Source organism: Protopterus annectens, chromosome 12.part0 (genome assembly GCF_019279795.1).
Source record: "Protopterus annectens isolate FY-2018-M chromosome 12.part0, PAN1.0, whole genome shotgun sequence".
NCBI classification, from domain to species: Eukaryota; Metazoa; Chordata; order Ceratodontiformes; family Protopteridae; genus Protopterus; species Protopterus annectens.
The window spans coordinates 1276876473-1276899072 of NC_056746.1; the positions used below are offsets into that span (position 1 = coordinate 1276876473).

General features: G+C 36.6%; 1 protein-coding gene across 1 annotated transcript in view; it reads left to right on the forward strand.

Moving 5' to 3' along the window:
• The window catches only part of LOC122817125 (purine nucleoside phosphorylase-like), a 167909-nt gene that overhangs the window by 126112 nt on the left and 19197 nt on the right, over positions 1 to 22600 (forward strand). Inside the window, exons 4-5 of the mRNA XM_044090311.1 lie at positions 1503 to 1678; positions 8302 to 8492. Of these exons, the coding sequence (XP_043946246.1) occupies positions 1503 to 1678; positions 8302 to 8492 (367 nt within the window). The remainder of the gene's footprint in view (positions 1 to 1502; positions 1679 to 8301; positions 8493 to 22600) is intronic.

A 22600-nucleotide genomic window follows, 5' to 3' on the forward strand; every position in this document is an offset into this window, starting at 1 on the left:
GATAATGGTTCTAAAGTTCCTGGAAACTGATGTGGAGCCTCCTTTATGTAGCTGATATGACGAGAGCCATATTCCATACCTCAGGAACATACCCTGTGGCTATGCTTTTATTACAGCTTTAGGAGAGGCTCAGACAGGGCTTGTTTGGTTCTCCTGATTATGTAATCAGACCATTATCATTATTATTTTAGCTATAAAGAATGCAGTTATGATATGCTTTATAATACTGTGGGAAGAAAGGGACTCTGTGAAATTGTGGAACTTCAATAATTGTTTCCAGTATGAAGCTGACAAATGTTATCTGTAAGTTTATTAGCAGTATATTTAGGGCAACAGTAAGTAATACAATTATAAATTCAGTGTTGCTAACTTTATTTGTCTGTAGTAAGACTTGTGATTATTCTGCCCTTTGGATTTTAATTTTAATCTGTGTTCCTCTTTGATCTTTATGGTAACTTTCAGATTTTTCTTTCTGACACTGTTTAATGTGGATAGATTTTGATTTATAACTCCCAGATGACAATTTTGTAATACCTTTTCAGCAAAGGCTAATGGAAATATGAAGAGCAGCATATATCTGGTCACTTGAGAGGGTGAACTTGGATCTACTGTTGCCCAATGTTCTGGACTCCATTCTCAGCAAGATTTAAATCTGTCTGCATGAGTGTTGACTCCAGCTTTCATCAATAATGTGAGACTAGGAGTAGTTGCAAATAGTGCGGAAAGGATATATGTAGACTTGTTGAACATTTCTTGTCCTGCTCCAAAAGTATATTTTGAAACATGATCCAGAATCAACTAAACCTATTTTAGGCATGCCCAGTACTTTCACCAAATGTTATGGTGTTTTTCTCCTGCTCTTCTCCAAAATGCATCTAAAAGACATTGTGTAGACTCATTTAAATTTCTTGTCTTATTTTACTTATTGCATTGGCAGTGGAAAGTCTCCAACTGGATGTTGGAGTAGAGAAAGAGGTGTCTAATAATTAAACTAAAGTGGACCAATGTTCTAACAAGTTGTCTTATAGCGTATTTCACTTTTCTTTCTAATTACCTCAACTGACTTAGGTTTGGTAAGAGTAAACATTTCCCTTGAGTAGGTAGTCATGCTGTGACATGTGGGATTTGGTTGTCTGCTGCAGTTATGTGAATGAGGCATCTGTTGTAGCAAGTGGGTAAAGGCAGGGGGTTCTCCTTATTTTATGTGCAACTACAATATTTGCTCATTTCTTAGTTGTCAATGTAGTGGTTTAAGTATAATGAATAGTATGTTGAAAAATTGTCTCTACTGTAGTCGTAACCAGTGACATGACAGAGTTTGAAAATAATTGCTTCCAGTTCCTCTACAGCTTTCTGTAGGCATCAATATTCTAGAACTGATCAATACAAATCCTAGGACAGTAATACAGCATCCAGTAGTGATTACATAATTATCTGGAAGCTATATGTATCTGATAAACATTATGTGTAATGTCTATTGTAATCATTTGTCTTTTAACAAGGTTACATTTCCAGTGAGGGTGTTTAAACTGCTTGGTGTGAAGACCCTGATTGTAACAAATGCTGCTGGCTCATTGACCGAAGGCTACAATGTTGGTGATATCATGATAATTAAGGACCAAATTAATCTACCAGGGATTAGTGGCTATAACCCGCTGATTGGACCAAATGAAGATTGGTAAGATGTTTGTTCAACTATTCTGTTGTCATATTACAAATGTTTCATTTTCCACACTGTGAAAGTAACGGATTCCAAATCCAACTTCAGACCAGTGACAAGTGGAGTACCACAGGTTCAGTCCTGGGTCCTCTCCTGTTTGGTATCTACTTCTCTGAAGTGCAGGTTAACACAGAAGGTCTTTGGCTAACAAAGTTTGCAGATGACTGCAAACTAGGAGCCATAATCGAAACTCCTAACGATGTGAACAAACTACAAAAGGGCCTCACTGAGACAGATACCTGGTGTCAAAGCCATGGCCTGAAGCTCAATGCCAAAAAGTGTATTGTCATCCCCTTTGGTAAAAACTCTGTACCCATGAACTACCACATAGCTGGTAGTCTACTTAATGCCAAAAATGTGATAAGAAACCTTGGGACACAGGTGGACAATAGTCTCTCCTTTGATAATCACATCACCACAGTGGTCAGGAAATCCTTCTACATGGCTCATTTCATCACAAAAGGATTCTCATCCAGAAAAAAAGAGGTCATTGTTCCCCTCTACTCATCACTCATTAGACCCATTATAGAGTACAATGGCCCTTTTGGTATGTACCTCACAAGACATCTGCAACAACTGGAAAGACCACAGAAATACCTCACAAAGAGGATTACTGGCCTCAAACAGATGGCCAACGCAGACCATCTCAAAAAACTACAGCTTTACTCCATCGCATATCGCCTACTCAGAGGCGATCTCTGCCTAACATACAAAGCTATGTCAAACCCAGAGCTGTTGGACATGCTCCACTTAAAGAAATCCCAATCCCTCCAAGCTACATGCTCTAGGGACCTAAACTTTGTCACCACAATAAACAGAACATGCTGGAGGGATAGATTCCTGTCCCAGAGACTTCCCATACTCTGGAACAGACTACCTATCTATGTCAAACAGAGCTCCTCATTAGCACTCTTCAAAAAAAATCTTGATGATTGGATGGGAAATGGGAAATTCACCCCAGGGATCACTTCTGTTGCTCTGCTCGACAGGGGCACAGGAAAATAATTTTCTTGGGTGGCAAAAGCCAGGGTACACTTTTTGGCTAGGCTTATATAGGCCCTAGGGCCAATAGCCTAGTACCTACCTATGAACCAACAATAAATACCTATACCAATTTGGACATAAAGCATATATAGAGGATAGAAAATGTCCAGAAAGGTCTAATTTGGTTCACATTCTAACACTGAATGTTAACAAAATTCCTGCAGCATGGCCTGAATATGTATTTCTACTGTTTTATTGAGTTGTACATTTGCACATTGATATTGCAGTACCATAAACCTGCTTATTCTGCTGAGCATCTTTATTTCAAATTCCTTGAAATTAACAGAATCATTTTATTGTTTGGAGGATAGGACATGCACAGAAACTTAGTACCTGTCCACCCTCAATCAGGTTCACATTTATAAATATTTTTATGGTGTCACAAAATTTCATTTCAGACAGCAGTTTTAAAGTAGGACTGGCATTTAAAGTTTTTTAATAAATTACAAATTTTGAATTTAAGTGCAGTATCTATTCTTGACACATTACAGGGCTCATGTGGGGTGTAAACAGTTATGTCCATGGAAGTATGAAAACTGAACTCAGACCTTAATTTCACCATAAAAACAAAGCAACCTCTATAAATCAATTTCCAACTTTATATTGTTAATTGTACTATCAGTCACTGCCATGTCTTTTAAGTTGCACTGCAAATGTTTCTATTTATAACTCATCTTACTAGATGTTACTTGTATTTATGCACTAATTTGGTTTCATTTTGACAAGTTTAATCCTATTCACAATCTATTCACAACCTTGTACATACAGACATTCTGTTTAAGCTAACTTTCACTACCTTATTAGCTGATGTTCTGAAAATCTAAACAGGTATAAAATCAGGGTTGCAGGCAAGAGTTCTGGAATTATACAGCAACTTCCAGAATGTAGCATGTTCTCATGAATTTCCCCCCAACCCAGAAAGTGCAAGCTTAAGCATAATAAAAATATAAAAAACATTTTTTAATAAATAATGCTTTTTATTGAGCTGCTCTAAAAAGTGAAAAATAAGCAAGCTGATTTCAGAAAACCATTTGAGTTGTTTTTTTTTTTTGCTGATTCTGTTATTGAGGTAGCACAAGAAGTGGCAGGAATCAGCAAAACCAACCTCAATTGCTTTTATGAAATCAGCTTGTGTGTTTTTTTCTACAAAATTTTCACTCTACTTCCTTATTTTTCACTTTTTAGTGTGAATCAATAAAAAGCATTCTTTATTACAAACATTTTATTATTTTTTAGTTTTTAGTTTTTAAGTAAAATATAACCATAATGATGTAATTATCTATACAGAATTCATGTTGTATTTTACTTAAAAACTAAAAGACTGTAGGTGAGAACCTGCATCTTCATTGTCTTGCCTATTCAACACTGTGAGCTGTCCAGAGTGCTAAAGTACTGTGTATTGCATAATTAAGCAATAACCCATGCCTGGGTGTGGGTAATGCTGGATTTACCCATGGTTGGCATGGTTTGGTCACGAGGGCAAAGCCCGAGTGGCCAAACAAAGACAACCGTGGGTAAATCCAGCATCACCCACATGCAGAAGTGGGTTATTGCTATTATACAATGACATTATTTAAGAAAAAAAATACTTAGTTTTTTTAAATAATGGCATTGTATAATGCCTCCTTGCTGCCCTTCCACAGCTGTCTGGTATTCTGCAGCAGTTCTGATGTACTGCGCATGCATATGCTTACACAGTACATCAGAGCTGTGGGTGGAAGCAACAGAGAAAGCAAGATCTCCATTGCTTTTTAGAAAGTGTCTCTCTATGTACATAGCGAGACAGCTTTAAAAAAGCAACGGAGAAAGTTCCATTCCTTTTTTCAAAGCTGTCTCACTATGTTAAACTCTTTAACATAGCGAGACACTTTCTAAAAAGCAATGGAGATCTTGCTTTCTCCGTTGCTTAAGAAAGTGTCTCGCTATGTTAAAGGAGTTTAACATAGAGACAGCTTTAAAAAAAGCAACAGAGATCTTCCTTTCTCTGTTGCTTTTTTTAAAGCTGTCTCACCATGTTAAACTCCTTTAACATAGCGAGACACTTTCTAAAAAGCAACAGAGATCTTGCTTTCTCCGTTGCTGTAAGAAAAAAAAAAGTCTTATACTAATGGAAAAAGTCCGGGCGACCGGACCTTTTTCCATTAGTATAAGTCTGATTTACAATGTGCACGCTGACTAATCAGTGTGCACAATTTGGAATATTAATGGGGGGGGTCATTGTATAATGATTGGTTCCCAATGGATGTAGATTAAAGCTGAGTGGTCAAGGAATGTGACAGAACCACAGAGATATAGATAGGCAGAGCCACAAAGCCAATTTCAATAAAAAACATTCTAATAATAAATAGTATTTGGCAATATCTCAGAAAGCATCCATTTAATAATATTATAATCCCTGATAAATGTACAAATTAAAAAAATCTCTGACACATTTCATTAAGTGTACATTTGTGGTAGAACATAGATTTTGCCTGGCTTTACAGTCATGCTACAACCCACATTTAAGAAAGCTTATGTAATCTTGTTTTGTAAAGTGAATATCTTGAGACAGTGGCAATTAGTTGCTGTGAATGCCAATCGCATATATTCAGCCAATGTTGCTGGGGTATGTGCTAAGTTGTGATGTGTACCTAGGTCAAGCCCAAGAATACAAATAGATGAGACGATCTGTTGGGGCGAATTAACATCTGACATATAGCGTAGTTTGGCCAAATCTTGAATTGTCATCTTCTGGTAGGTCAGTTGAAGGGCCTTTGTCCCAGGCAAGTTAGCAGTGACCCAGCAGAAATGAGTTATGAATCTCATAGAACCACAACAGTTCAGGGCTTCCATCAGGGCTTAAGAAGCCAAGAGAGTCTGAGAGCATTTATGGGGCTAAGGAGAGCAGTGAGGTTTCAAAAAGGGCTAATGCTGAAGCCAGCAAAAATTAATCAAATCAAACAAATCACAGAAGGTGTATTTATTTGCATTTTAAATAGATATGTGAGTTACTGTAAAACTTGAACTCTTCAGCCATGATTCAGAGAAAACAGAAAGTTTGTGAACACCATTTTCAAAAGTCCTATGTATATTACATCCCCATGACATATAACGATGCTACATCATTCATGACATATGAAGATGCAGAGCAACTGTACTGTCATTATTTTGTTATCTACAGTCCGGAATGTTTACAAAATGATTTACAAGTTCTACAAGGGGACTATTTAACTAGACACATGGACTAGACCAATGTACCTTTTCATCCACAACCTGGGGCAGAACATGCAAACCAGTGTGAAATTCAACTGTGTTATGATTAAGTTATAAAAACACAGTTGGCCTGATATGCACATATTGCATAGTACCATTGAGTTAATATATGTCAGAGTTTAAAATAAAAGCTAGAAATTAACCCTAAGGTCTCACCATAATATGCACCCATGGTTCACTAGGACTCCAGGTAACAAATATCAAATGAGAGATGGCCATTTGCATTATGCACTGTTGCCCAGGAAGGATTTTATTGCACAGCAAACAGAGCTTGATTTCCCTGAGGTAGACATATAATGGCACATTTTACTGCCACTGATACAAAAGGCCTTATCATTTCTGTACAAGGTCTTTCATTAGGCTTGCTATTGAAATGTCAGCACTCACAACATAGAGTCAGACACAATGAAAAAAAAAGACTGAAATGCAGGAGAAGAGTGAAGAGTGAATATCAAATATTATTTTGCTTCTTTAAACTTCTTTTTCGCGTGTGTGTGTGTGTGTGTGTGTGTGTGTGTGTGTGTGTGTGTGTGTTGCTGTAGGTCTACTGATAATGAGTGAATGACCAAAGTATCAATGTTCACAATATTGACCATAAAAGATTGACTTTGCAAATGTCAACACACTACTACTCATGCCCTGAACAAAAATATCAGTGCAAGCAAAACAAAAGTTTAAAAAATATCATACATTTTTTTGTAGGGAGGTAAGCCACAAATGCACCCCCCCCTGTTAATTATATATACTACTTGTGAGATTGCACAATGTCAGAGAAAGGGCATATTTTCCAACTCAGAGAACCGTGCAATTCTGCATATGTCTCGACTATCTGTGTAGTCATCAAAACTTCGTCAACTAAACAGATGTTGACCAAAGGGATTCAACAATATTCAATTCCCCTATATTTTTATCTATCTCTCAATCAACTCTGAGATCACCACACCTTGGAAAAGGGGAATATTTCAAGAAATGTCCATCTGGGATTTGATATATGCATGTCCATCTTTTTGAACCTCAACCCACCGACAACTCCTTTTCCCATTTTTGCACATGGAGTTGGGGTGTCACATCAACAGTGGCAATCATCTAGAGCTAAAGGTCACACCACCAAGTGGCTAGACCTGCCATGGTAGTTCTTCCAGACCACACTCTCTCACCTTTTGCCAATTTAGAGTGTCTAATCTACCTACCGCATGTCTTTGGAATGTGGGAGGAAACTGGATCACCTGTAGGAAACCCATGCAAATACAAGAAGGACATGCAGACTCTACACAGAAGGAACCCCGCAGAGAGCTGAACTAGAGAACCTCTTAGTGTTAGGTGACAAATCTATCCACTGCACCACTGTGCCACCGCAGCTTGTATGTACAACATCTCATAACACTGGGCAGGGTAGTGGTGCAGCAGTTAGAGTTATCACCTCAGAGTAAGAGGTTCTCTGGTTTGACTCTTGGCTGGGGTGCCTTCTGTGTGGAGTCTGCATGTCCTACCTGCATTAATGTGGGTTTCTCCTGGGTGCTCCAATTTCCTTCCATGTTACAAAGACATGCGTCCGGAGCGTTTCTTCCCGGGTCTCCACTGAAAATGGGCTCTGTCCCAGTTAGACTTTCCCAGAAAACAAATGTTAAAATAAAAACAAATAAATTATTAAAAAGGGTTTAATATGGTAACAACAGGGCTTCTAATTGCAGCACTGATTGTTTAGTGTTTTTCCTGTTGCAGATAAATGTATAAAGGTACATGCAGTAAATCTGTAATGAAAAATTGAAACTTAATAGGATTTTTCATGCATGATGCTTTAACTTACAAAGTGTGTGATCAGAGAAGCATACTGTTATATAATGTAGTTTTTTCACAAATTACTCTCTCATCCGTAAGAAATAATTTAATGAGTACATTTATCTCAGACATGTTTAAAATGTTTATCCTTGCAACTTTCACATGAAATGGCTAAATTCAAAGATTTTTATCAATTAATGATTCTGTAATGTTCATAAATCTGAAATGAATATATTCTTCCTGTTTGTATTCTAATTGTTTCTGCTTTTGTACTAATTTTCTGCTTGGCAGTAAAGATTATGTGGTAAATGACATGTGTTACTCCTTTCCAATTGTAAGTAACTGCCCTGCAACATTTGTTGAATGAATCTCAGCAGTACTTTGTAAATACTTTTTGCTAATGTGTGTATCACTTGCACAGTTCTAAATAACTAGTACTCTTGAAAACAGGATACAGTCACACCAGATCTAGTTTCACTCAACACATATTCCTCTTTTATTTTTAGGTTTGGTGCCCGCTTCCTGTGCATGTCAGATGCCTATGACAAAGGACTACGCTCTATGGCTCTGGAACTTTCTAAGAAACTGGGATACTCTGGTTTTACCCAGGAAGGTGTTTACTGCATGGTTGGGGGGCCCAGTTATGAAACAATTGCTGAGGCTTGCTTTCTCCACAAGATGGGAGCAAATGTTGTGGGTAAGATTTTCCTTGTCTGTCACTTAGCTCCATACTGTGTAACTGTTGTTCTGGGAGCCGAGGCAGAATCTGGGTAAATCAAGTTTTCTAACAGTTTCTTTAAGTACCCCAGGACTGTACATGAAACATAAATCACATTAAAGAAATGAGTGCCAAATTTTGTGCATAAAGTTATGAAATGTGCACCTACGTAGATGTAAATCCACAACTACTGCAGAAGATTGAATTCTGCATTTCACAGAATTCACGTAATTTATTTCATAGCTTGAGATGCATATTATTTATAAGAATATGGTTTTCTTGAAAAATCCCATTCTATAGTGCTCATAGCATATTTTTTTGTTTATGCTACTGCTGTGACTTTAATCCCCAGGTGTACCTCTGTTGCCTGCTTAAGACTGACTTACAAAGTCACCAGAGCCATAACAATAGAGAGTCATAAGCTTCCAAACCATCCTGACAAAGCATACAACAAATAAGTGCAGTTTTAGTTAATAAGGTAAAATGACTGGAATGATTGATAGTTTAAAATTCTGGACTTATGAATATACCTGTTCTGGGAGCATTAAAATACAGCAAAGGTAATCAAATACTTTGGGTATCCAAAATGGAGTATATTGGTACTACTAGATTATCTTCAACTTGTAGTATTCATATAAGAAAAAACTGTTTACATGGAAATAATCAGTGACTTAAAGTCATTATTAAATGCGAAATTCTCAGCATTGGCAGGGAAAGAATAAAAAGGCTATTTCTCAAAGTACTACCCTCGATGCCCAGTAGCAAAACCTGCATCTTTTTATCCCATCTCATAAGTACACATTTTGAATGACACACACGTACATTCCTGGATGCTGGAGTGGTGGTCTTTTTAAAATAACAAAATGATACAGTTTATACTTAGATAAACAGTAAAAATGTCTTTCTCTTAGCTATTTTGTTACAGTGTTACATTATATTCTTTTATTGCTCACTGTTTCACTTAAAAGTGCAATACTGAAATAATGCTATTTATTTTACGTAAGGTATTCTGTCCTTTTAGCCTTAGAGATTCCCTCTAATTTCCTCTCTTCTCTATTCTTTTTATTTCAGTCACTCTAGGTTCTTTGCTGCTGTCAACGAATGCTCCCCGCCAACTCAAACCTTATTACTTACCTAATATAAGGATACCTAAACCTGGAAAGGGCACCATTGCAAATACGATCATTCTTACCCTGTGTCTCTGTTGCTAAGTTAACATGTTTATTTCATTAAAGTCTATACTGTGATGTGGGGTGCACACCAGCCGGGATGAGTCATTAGGGCCCCCCCCCCACCTTCCTCCTCTCTACTCTGGTCTTTCCATAGTCTCTTTGAGCCAGTAAAGATAGTTTGTTGATATAGCCTCCCTCTCATAAAATTGCTCCATCGACAATTTTTTTTCTGCAAAGCAATCAGTTATTCCCATACACTGCCTCAGGCAGTTTCTGTCTGATATTATAACTGCTCATGGACCGACATTAAGTTAGACAGATACTTAAAAACAATTCACCACGAGTTCCAAATTCATTTGTTTGAACAATTGTTACTGTAACTGTGACCTGTGATTCACTGATTGTTTCTGCAGTGTTTTGGTGGCCAGGTTCAGTGTTTTATTGACAAATGTTGTGTAAACAGTACAGAGTTAGCTGATTTCATTACCTGAAGGCACCTACAATACCTGGGCTACGGAGTACAACAGTCACCATAAGACAAATATCAGTATTTCAGTCAGGTTCTTCCTATCCTTTACACACAAGGATATCTTATCCCAAACTAGGTATCATAAGTCTCAGCAGTACAAGAAATATGCTACTTAGATAGATCATTGGAGTGGTTCACCTGAAGTTAAGATTAGGCCAACTAAGTCTTGGGGACAGAGTTACTGTAAACTAACTACGATGTCACTAAAACATGAGCCATCATAGTAAGATCCCGAGGATGCAACTGGCACTGAAGCCATTTAAGGTTACTAAACTGAATATCAAGCTGGTTTGAAAAAGAAGTTGCTATCAGTCACCACACCTCTAGCTTTCACCTGATTAACCCCCCCCACAAGCCATTCCATCCAAGCGTTGATCCACTGATGATCCAAAGCAGAAAAAAAGTTGCACTACCATTGCTTTTGTCCTTGCAAGATTTGTCCATTAGTTTACAATAAGCAGTTACTTCACAAAGGCTGATTGAAAGATGTTTGTATCAAGAGGAAAATGCAACTGTTTTAAATAAAAATGCAGTAAAGTGTGATGCATAAGATGAGTAAAACTTGATACTGTAAAACTGCACAGGATGTGTAGTTTTACTTGGAAAGTTTCAGATAACTGAAATGTCAAATATAAAAACCTGACATTGTTTGCAGGGGAGGGCAGCCAGAAACATAAACTTAACATAGCTGAATTAGCCACTTCTGACATTCAGGGTATTCCTACATTCCTCTAAGACATTTTCTGAGCTTTGAACGTTGACCGACAGGGAAGTACCATGTTCTGCATGAAGGAGAAATTGGTTTGAAAACTGCTAATTTTCCCTCTTTAGTGACCTAACTAATGACATCCCTCCAGAGGTCAGGCAGTGGGGCCCTTTTCTTGGGAATTCTGTAGCCAGCAGACATTTTTAGTCTGTGCTTGTCTAAATATTGTTTTAAGGTTCTTTTAACCACCCTCCTTACTTTTGTTGCTAGTTTTGTCTGTTTTATTCTATATTTCCTGGTAGTGACAACTGCTTAAGTAATTTTGTTTGCTAGAGGTTAGAAACAACTGCCATTCATAAATTACTTACCTATCTGTAATATATTTTATATTTTGATACACAATATCATACTTTGTCTGCATAGTTGTTACAATGTATTCCTTAATTTCTTTTACTTAAGAATTTTAATTTATTTTAATCTTGTGGCTGATTAATAAATAGGTGCATGCTGCTATATGTTGGTGTGTAAAGACAGTTCAGAGGCACCTCTGAAAGGCTGCTCAGCTAAAACTGCCATTTTTAAATGTCAGTTATTTTTATTATTTATTTTTATTTATTTATTTTACATTTGTTTACTGGGAAACTCAAACTGGACACAAGTCCTTCTTCAGTAAAGGCCCAGAGAGAAAAGCTCTGAAAAAAGTACAAAATGTAGAAAAAGTACAAAAATAGTACAAAGTACAAAAAATACAAAATAATTGATTTACATACATGATTGAGAGGCTACAGAAGAAGTGAAATTGATGTATTCGACCCATTTCAGAGGAGCTACACAACATACAAATATTATGTATGATTCATGTTAAAATTTTCTGTGGGAAATGCATATTTTAAAGTTAAAACAGATATATACAATATGAAATACTGGCATGTATTGCATTTGCAATTCAGAAGAAAGTAGTAGGGCATTGGTAAGGTGTAGGCTTCTGAGATTTTATGTGTACCAGAAACTAGCCAAGTCAGGTGCAAAACCAGAGACAAGTTTCAGTTGTGTGACTTTAGGAGTTTTTTTGAGTTGTGCTATACAACAGTTGGAGGTTATTGGGGCTGGTACTTTGTTCCATATCTTGGGAATGAAGTTTGAGAAGAGTGAGTCCCCAGCTGAGTTGTTTGCTTTCAAGACATTAAGAAGTAGTTTTTTGCTGGAATGGACAGAGTGATTGTTGGTGTGTGGTTGTATAAGATTCTGGAGAGAATGTTTTTTTCTGGTTGATATAGGGTTTTATGGGCAAAGGTTAATTGATTAAAGAGTAGTAGTAGTTGCGGTGGTTCTAGCCAGTTTAGTAGTTTTAGAGGCGTATAATGATGTGTCTGAGATGGAGAATCTGGGGTGAACCTGGCAATTTTACTATAACAGGATTCTAGTTTAGCTAGATCAGTTTCTCTGAGGTTGGTTAGAATGGGAGAGGCATATAGGAGTGTTTCCAAGAGGTGTGTACAAGCAATGGTAGCTTTTGTGTTTGTGGTCAGGAATTGTTTGTTTCTGTAGAGAGCACCTAATTTCTTGTGTACTTTCTTGACGGTTTGAGAGATGTGAGAATCAAATTTCAAATTGTTGTCAATTTCAACAATGGTGTGGGTTACTGGTGTGATAGTGTTTTTATTTTTGTATGTGATATTGAATGACAGACATGATGGGGGAATTCTTAATGGATAGAAGAGCAGGAGCTTGGTTTTGCTAGAATTTAGAATGGGTTTGGTGTTAGTGAGCCATGTTTTGGCAGATAGAAAAGAATCTTGAGTTATGTCTAGAGGTTTTGTAGGGAGGAGGCTGTGCATATTAATGTTGAGTCATCTGCATATTGTATGACTGTAGTGTGAGGAACAGAGGTGTGGAGTCTGTTTGTGAAGAGAGAGAATAATACAGGCCCAAGGAGAGAGCCTTGGGGAACTCCTAATGTAACTGGATGAAGGGTGGAGAGTTAATTTTGCCATTGAACAGCCTGCTGGTGTTTTGATAGGTAGCTTTTAAACCAGGTAATAGTGGGAATACTAAGGTATAGTGTGGTGAGAATGTTAATAAGTTTGTTATGATTTCTCATATCAAAAACTTTAGAAAGGTCCAGAAAGATGACAAATACAACATTTCCATTATTTTTTATAGTGGTTCACGGTGTTAATGAAGGACATTAGGGCTGTGGTAGTACTGTGATAAGGATGAAAGAAATGTTGAGTGTTTCACAGTAGTTTTTGTATGTGTAGGTAATGCATCAATTTTATGTGACCTACTCTCTCTAAGATATTAGATAGGGGTGACAGAATGGCAATTGGACTATAGTTGGTCAGTTTGGTGGAATTACCATCTCTGTGTAAAGGTAGAATATGTGATATCTTCCAAATATCAAGCACTAGGTCTTCAGAGATTGATCTGTTTATTAGTATGGCTACTAGATAGGCTATAGCATTTGCTGTGATTTGCAAGAAGTCTGCAGAGAGTTTGCTACTGTGGTTGACTTTAGGTTTTTAAGTAGTTTTTTATGGTGTTAACAGGGACTGGTTGTCATGTGAAAGAGTCAGTGCTATTTTGGGATATGAATGGCTCAGAGGTGGTGGGAGTGATTTGGGAATTTGAGAGGGCTAGGATAGTCTCTGTGAAGTGTTTATTGAATTGAGTTGCAATGTTATCTGAGTTACTAGTTGTTGTCGGTGAAGGTGTACTGGATTTACCTCAATGTAGAATATTATTAGTGGCAGCCTAGAATTTTTGAGGGTTATTTATGATGTCTCGTTTGAATATTATGGTAGTAGCTGATTTTGTCAAGTTTAACTAATTTCTTTGCTTTGTTTCTAAAGTGTAAGAATGATAGTTTTGAGGCCTAGGATTTATTTTTATGAAACTGCTCCCAAGCTTTATCTCTACCCATTAGCAGGGATCTACATTCCTTACTTAGCCAAGGTGCATAGTTGGCTTTTACTCTAATAGCTCTCGGGAGTGCATGTCAGCTTAGTATATCTAGAAAAGTGGTGCTGATAGACATAACAGCCTCTTCAGGGGTTGTTGTCTAAGAACTTCCCAGCTGCAGCTCTTTAGTGATGAGATAAAGTTGTTAGGGTTGAAATTTCTTTTGTTTCTGATTATGCGGTAGGTGGTTGGCCTGCTTTGGTGGCTACAGGTCCTTAGAAGAAAGGTTGGTTGATGGTCACTAAGACAATTGGGCAAACAACCTGATTAAGAGCATAAGGTGGTGGTGTTAGTCAGAATCCATCAAGGATGGACTGTCATTTGGAAGATTTGTCTGTCTTTGTAGGAGAAGTGATAGTTTAGGTGAACCCATCAAGGTTAATATGAGTTGCTGGATTTTGAGAGGAGCAGGTGAGGAGCCAATCAATGTTAAAGTCCCCCAACAGGATTTTTTCTAGAAGCAATACAGTAACTGCAAACTTTATTGCACAAGACTGATCTTATTGTATACCGAACAGCCATTGGGAAAACAATGGGGTCTATCTTTATCATTTATATTTGCATGCATATTTAGTAGTCCATACATAGTGACTGTGGTATTTTTAAATGGTTAACTATACTTGTTTTTTAAACATTGATGCCTATTTTCTTTATGTCTGGGAATAGGCCTTAGTTTTCTAGGTTGAGATGATGCCCTGATAGATTTGTCATCTCTGCACTGGCATCATTTGCCTTTTATCTTAGAGAGTTAGGGTACATCTTGTTACCTGACTGGTTTGTGTTTTTATTTGTGTGATTTTCTTAAAAAACTTAAAGATATAACTAACTTTCTTTGGTACAGTAATTTTAACTGACTCCAGTATCTTTAATACTTTTGTGTGCTAGGCTAATGGCTCTGGAGCCATTACAAGCCTAGCCCATAGAAGTGCCCTGGCATCACGCTGCCTGACATTAGTTCCCAGTGCCTCTATCAGGTAGAGCCACTGGGGTGATCCCCAGGGTGAACTTTCTATTTCCCGTCCACTCATCAAGATTACTCTAGAAGAGGGCCTGTGAGGTGCTCTGCCTAACATGTATGGTAAGTGTATTCCAGAGTATGGGCAGTGTCTGGGTTATGAACCTGTCCCTCCAGCATGTTCTGTTGATTGAGGTAATTAGGTTGAGGTCTCTGGAGTGTGTGGTGTGGAGAGATTGGGATTTCTTTAGATGTAGCATTTCTAACAGAGCTGGCTCAGACATGGCTTTGCAAGTTAAGCAGAGATCGCCTCTTAGTAGATGATATCAGACAGAGAATAGATGGAGTCTTTTACATCTATCCATGTAGGACATGTGTTTAAGGCCTAGGATCCCCTTTGTGGGGTGCTTTTGTGGCCTTTCCAGCTGTTGCATGTGTCTAGTGAGGTACATGCCAAATGGGGCATTATACTTGATTATTGGCCTAATGAAGGAAGAGTAGAGAGAGATGACCTATTTCTACTTGGATGCAAAACCCTTGGTAATGAGATGTGCCACATAGAAGGATTTTCTGACCACAGTGGCACAGTGGTGGCAATGTGGTAGTCGAATGATGAGCAAAGTGAAAGTACTACTAGGTTAACAGTACTTTCTGGTGGCAGATTACACCTCCAAAAGTAAAGGGTTTCATTATGTTCCATAAAGAGATGAAAAACTTCATGGCAGCCTAGAATATGACACCACATGATGTAAGGGACATAACTTTCTAAGAAACACATGCCAATTTAACAACCCTTGAAAATTTTAATTTCCTGAAGGTTGCTGCATGTATGCTGTACTTGCTAGACTGGAATGGAACCAAAGTCTTCTTAAGACACAAAATCATGCTGGCTGTCTACTGCTAAATCAGAGACACAGAGTTTTGCATGACTGCATATGTAGTCTGTTTAAAGCACCAAATTGCACACTGATATATTTTGCAGCACAATACTATTTCACTGTAAGCACAGTTACTAATAAATAACTTAGTTTTATAACAAACAAGACATATGACTGTAGTTTACAAATTTAATGTACAAAGTTTTTCCTTCACAACTGATATGAACGATGGCTATATGGCTTTTCATTCACCAGTTACCTTGGAACCTAAGTTCCTACCAAATACCTCTAACAAAGTTTAGTATACGGTCTAATATACTGTTCTAGTCACACACTTCAGATTCTGTTTTTCCTTTTGGTATCTTTTCTGGGCTTAATATGGAAGCATCTGTTCTGCTGATACTTTACTTTCCAGACTTGTTTAAGGAAATGTTTTGTTATAAAGCATATATTGTCCTTCTGTGAAACCATTTCTGCTGATGTGAGAATGCACACAATCAGGATAACAGAAGTCTGAAAGGAAACATCTGTGAGAACCAAACTGCTCAGGAAATATATTGTGTCCATTAATAGATGTTCCTTATTTTTCACTTATTTTAACCAGAGGTGCACCACACAGTATGTATGGATGCCAATGTTACATTGCTAAGCTATATTCCTACATTTAAGCAATTTTTTTATTCTATGCTTTATCTTTCTGCATATTTACAGCAGAATTAATTTCAATATTTTACTCACAGTTCACACTCTAACAACCCTAATGGAAGGAACCTAACATATAGAGAAACATTGCAGTTAGAGACAGAGCTGTAAAGAATGTTCAAAGTGTTTCAGATAATGAATAGGTTTTAATAGCAGTTAAAAAGTAAAATAGCAAAAATTAAAATGTTTCCATAGAATGCTGCAATTGTTTCAGATAATGAAAAATTTTGTAAAAACCAGTCAGGCAGCTATGCATCTAAAACTGATTGCTTTTTTGAGTTTATACATAAGAAAGGGAAGACTTGAGCATTGCATAAGATTTCTAGGGGTTGGACACATGGGCTTACCAATTACTATTCGTGAACATCCCCATGCAAATGAGAATCAGTCTAACATCTTAACAGATATCTTCTTTCTGAGCAAGAGAATGGCCCCCTATGCAAATGAGGAGGTGGGGTCTAACAGGTGAAGGCTGATCAGGAGAAACTAGGTTATCTCACAGTGTACCACTTCTCCTCTGTAGCAGTAGTTATAGTAGAGACATGATCACAGAAAGCGTAGATATAAGAACTGTATCTGAGAAAGTCTATAAAGACAAAAATCATTTATTGTAATAAAGCCTATAAAAATAACATGAAATCAATCTATATTATAAAGAAGGAAGATTTGGAACTGGATTCATTTTATTAGAAATATTTTAGCTGAAGGGGTCGACAGTCCTGTCTTATGAGTTTAAAATAAGGGAGTGAAACACACATGGGAGCTGCATTCAGGTATTGTCTTTGTAGATTACATTATGGGAAGGTTTAAGTATACAAATAAATCTGTCTTATTGGAATGAGGAAAGCTTAGAGGAGAAGCAATGAGAGAGAAGTGATTGGATCATTTTTGTCTTCAATAGGCATTTAAGAGTTAAGTGCCATAGGGTACCACCATTTTGTTGATAGTCTTGATTTAGATGCATAAAGTGTCTGTTATTCTAAAAGTGCATTAGGTCTGGTTAAAGCACTTGGGCTTCAGGCCAGTTATTTTTCATTAAGAAGGTTTGTGGTCTGCACTCTTGTGGAAGGAGAGGCGAGATTCTGCCATTCTGAGCTGGGGATTTCTGGTTAACGGCTTATTGTGCTTGGTGATTTGAACTGTTTCTTTCTGAAATTGGTGCGCCTTGTTTGCTATAGCATAGACTAGATTCAGGCATCCTGAATCCAGCTTTGTTTGTATAACTTGAGCACTAATACGGGCCATCTTTTTTGGAGAAGGTTCCCCTGCACCCTACTGGCAGGAGTGTGCAGTTAGAACTTGCCTGATTGAAGACTGCTGGAACAGGGCTCAGTTTTGAGCTTTTTTACTGGTTAATTGGGTAATTTGTTTAAATTAGTTTGCTCATTAGAAGACAAAAGTACTATTGAAGCTTTTATTTTGTTCTTGCTGCATTAAACCATTTGTTTATTCATCTGGGAGCCTGTGGATATATTTTTGCTGATTTTGACTGTTTGTGCTACTTGGATGCTGTTTGTGAAGATTTATCCAGTTGTTACAGTTGGTTCCTTATGGATAACTTTGGTAATTTTAGCTCTAACTTTACTGCAGTAACAACAGGATGTATACTGAATGACACACCGATGGGCTCGTTTATAACCAGCAGTGAAGGAACTTCCAATACGTTAAGTACCAGCTTATTGTCAAGTGATGAAGTGTTAAAGAGCTGTTTGGCATTTCCTGATAATCCTTTTAACAACAACAATATGAATGAACAAGAAGGATATAATGAACGCTGTGTGAATCATAATGAGATGTTTTCAAAGCTAGAGAAAAACCTAATACAATTAAAGCATCGGCAGTGGGACAATATTTACTTTGAAAACAATGTAAAAGTTCTGAGAATCCCGAAGGGACTCAGAATTTTAAAATTGCCAGCAGGTGAAAATCTACCAAAAGAGTTGGTAGACAAATGGTTACAAATAAACCAGACAGCAGGTATTCAATATATGGAATTGCTACACAGTTGCAATAGCACTAAGGTGAAAGAACTAACTGAAAATGTTCAGGCAATTTTCAATACGTTAAAAGAAAATACCTCTGATGTGAACAATAACAACAAAATGCACTTTATCCATGAAAATCTGGATAAACTGAATAAAACACTTGGTAGCAGAAAAATAAAAAAGTATGAGAGGGATCGTGTTGAATATGCAGGGGGAGTAGCCTCTGCATATGGTTTACAGCTACAGGGAAATGTGCAGCCAGAGGAAATGACGCAAGACGCCAATGTTGGGGCTGAAGTGTCAAGCATGGTGAGGCGCTCTGAATGACTGCAAACTAAAAAATCTAATAAACCAGGAGAAAACAAAAATAATGCTGGAACTACAAATATAAGTGGGTCGCAAACAAAGTTGAGTTCACAAGGAGGAAATACAGTAATTATTAATGAAAACGGATGGCAGGAGAAAGTGGTGGCGAGCACATCTAAACAACTGACTTATTTTAACAAAAATCAAGTTGTGGAAGTTTACCAAAGAGTGAATGGTGAAAATAGATCATGGGCCCAAGTGACTGCAAGTATTGCAAATGGAAATACAAATGCCAATAATTATAAGAAGCCAACAAAAAACAACTTTGTGAAGAAAGGGCCAAAATGGAAGAAATGGAACCAAACGAATGCATACCAGAGAACATTGGTACTGAAAACTTTATTATTATTAATTTGTCTAGCTATACATTAAATAATGAAGAATGTAAGGTGCTGAGTAGAGGCTGGAATTTTGCACCAGCCCAAAGAGCTGACAAATTACGAACTATCAATGATCTCAGAGACTATGTGAGACTTTTTAATTTTGATATATTGTTTAATAGAAATGACAATTCTGAAAGTAATGCTGTCTGTTATAGACCTAGTAGTTTTAATCCACCCTTGCATAAGGATTTAGAAATGTTCTTAAATATTTGTGAAATGCAAATTATTGAAATTTTAGATAGAAAAGCTGAATTTAAATGTTATACTTTAACTAGACATGAAAATGTAGTGTTTGATAATATAATGAACAACAATGACATTTGCTGTATTAGACAGAAATGTATATGAAGCTAAGATGAAATTGCTGTTAACAGATGATAAGTATTACAAAAAGATAACCATGCAAGATGTGAAAAGAGGGTATAGATTTATTGACTCATGTATAGAAGAATGGCATAATGCTGGTAGAATAGATGAAAAAATAAGGAAGAGTCTAGCAAATACCAGCCCTAAAATAAGTAAAATGTATGGAATACCCAAAGTTCATAAGGACCTGGAAGAACCCCCACTTAGGCCAATATTGACTAGTAAGAACAGTAAAACAGAAGGTGTGTCTGTATTTGTAGATAAGTTCTTACAAAACATTATCCCACATACCTCTACGTATGTTAGAGACAGTTTCAATTTGCTAGAAAAAAAATGAGAAAATAGCAGTAAATGAAAATGATTTGCTTGTAACACTTGATATTAAATCCTTGTACACTATGATACCGAATGATGAAGAAATGGAAATTGTAAGGATGGAATTATTGCATTCTCAAATGTATTCAACAAACATGGTTGGATTATTAATGGAAATGATAGATACTGTATTAAACTATAATGACATCTCATTTTATGATTAGATTTATGTACAAGATAATGGTGTAGCTATGGGGGGCAGCTTTGGCCCCCAGTTATGCAAATTTATTTATGCATGGATGGGAAACTATTCATGTGTTACAAAGCAAATACAAAAATAGCATAAAAATGTTTTTTAGATTTATTGATGATGTACTAATAATATGGAGAGGTACGTATGAGGAACTAGAAGAATTCTTGGTATATATAAATAATGTGTGCACATACTTAAAATTTACTCATCATATTAGTGATAAAAAAATCACTTTTTTGGATTTGTTTTTATATAAAAAGAATAACAAATTAGTATCTAGAATTTATAAAAAGGAGATGCAGAACAATATTTATCTGCACTTCTCTAGTATGCATCCTAAAAACACTAAGTTAAATATAATAAAGGGGCAACTGTCTAGAATAAGTGGGCTTACAAACAGTAAAGAGTGTTTAGAAGAAGCTAGTTCCTTTTGTAATAGAGTTAGAAAATGAGGATACCCAGAATATGAAGTAAATAAATTATTAGAAAAAAGAATAGAGATGAGGGGAAAAATATCAGATAGAAATGAAAAAATACTTATAAAAGAAAAACTTTTATGGCCATTCAAAACAGTGTAGATTCATTAGCTATAAAAATGTGATAAGAAAAACTGGGGACTACTAAGAATTAATAATGATGTGTTTAGAAAAGTAGGTGATAATCCTCTATTTGTACAAAGAAAAGGAAAACACTTTAAAAATTATTTTCAGGGAAAACTGAATAAGCCAAATGAAATAGGTAACAGAAAAGCTGGGATGATTAAATGTTATAATTGTAATATGTGCACTTACATTTTTACTGAAGGAAATGAAATAGAAATAAAGGTTATAAGAGTTAAAATTCCAGGACAATTTAGTTGCAAGTCTAAAAATGTTGTTTACTTATGTTTCTGTAGTCAATGCAAATCCTATTATGTTGGAAGGACTACTCGAGAATTAAATAGAAGGATATATGAGCATAAATATGCCATTCAGTCTGGTGATGAGAGGAATGCCTTATGTAAACACTATAAAACAAACAAATGTAAGGTAGACTTTAAATTTATAGTACTTGATATGGTATCCATTGAAGCAAATATTATTAATATTGAAGAAGAACTAGGGTGGTTAGAATACTGCTGGCAAGTAAGGCTAAATGCCTGCTTTCTACCAGGACTAAATAAAGAAGAATGTGTCAGCTATTTGAAAAAGAAAGGGTTAAAGCACTAGGAACATGTGTTTTTAGTAAAGTCATGTGATGTTATGTCAGGTGATGGTTTTTAAGATACTTAAACATGAACTTTGCTGTTTACTTCAGTCTGAAGAAGTCTTTGTAAAGGAGTTAGAAGACAAAAGCACTTACTGAAGCTTTTATTTTGTTCTTGTTGCATTAAATCATTTGCTTATTCATCTGGGAGCCTGTGGATATATTTTTTGCTGATTTTGACTGTTTGTGCTACTTGGCTGCTGTTTGTGAAGATACAAATAAATCTATCTTAATGGAATGAGGAAAACTTAGAGGAGAAGCAACGGGAGAAAAGTGGTTGGGTCATTTTTGTCTTCAATAGGCATTTACGAGACAAGTGCCATAGGGTACCACCATTTTGTTGATAGTCTTGATTTACATGCATATAGTGTCTGTTATTCTAAAAGTGCATTAGTTCTGCTTAAAGCACTTGGGCTTCAGGACAGTTATTTTTCATTAAGAATGTTTGTGGTCTGCACTCTTGTGGGAGGAGAAGCTAGATTCTGCCCATCTGAGCTGGGAATTTCTGGTTAAAGGATTATTGGGCCTGCTTATTTGAACTGTTTCTTTCTACAATTGGTGTGCCTTATTTGCTGTAGCATTGACTAGATTCAGACATCCTGAATATAGCTTTGTTTGTATAACTTGAGCACTAATACAGGCCATCTTATTTGGAGAAGGTTTCCCTGCACCCTAGTGACAGGAGTGTGCAGTTAGAACTTGCCTGATTGAAGACTGCTGGAACAGGGCTCAGTTTTGAGCTTTTTTACTGGTTAATTGGGTAATTTGTTTAAATCAGTTTGCTTGTTTTCTATTGTTATATAAAAAAATGTACTTTATTTATCTGCTTTTACTGTATTTGTGTTTCTTCCTACTTTAGTGCTTTATTTTGCTTTTGCTGCTTGTTCTTAAAAGTACTTAATTGCATTTATCCTGCTGCATTTATTACTGCTTGTTAGCAGCCTGATTAAATTGTAATTGTTATTCTAAGCCTTTGGTTGAAGCACTTGGGGTTTAGATCAGTTGTTTTACATTAAGAAGGTTTGTGGTCTGCACTGTTGTGGCAGGACAGGTAGCTTATATCCTTCTAAGTTGGAAGTTGCTGATTGAAGACTTATTGTCTATTATTCTAAAAGTGTATTAGTTCTGGTTTAAGCACTTGGGCTTCGGGCCAGTTATTTTACATTAAGAAGGTGTGGTCTGCACTCTTGTGGGAGGAGAGGCTAGATTCTGCCTTTCCGAGCTGGGAGTTTTTGGTTAAAGGCTTATTGTGCCTGCTTATTTGACCTGTT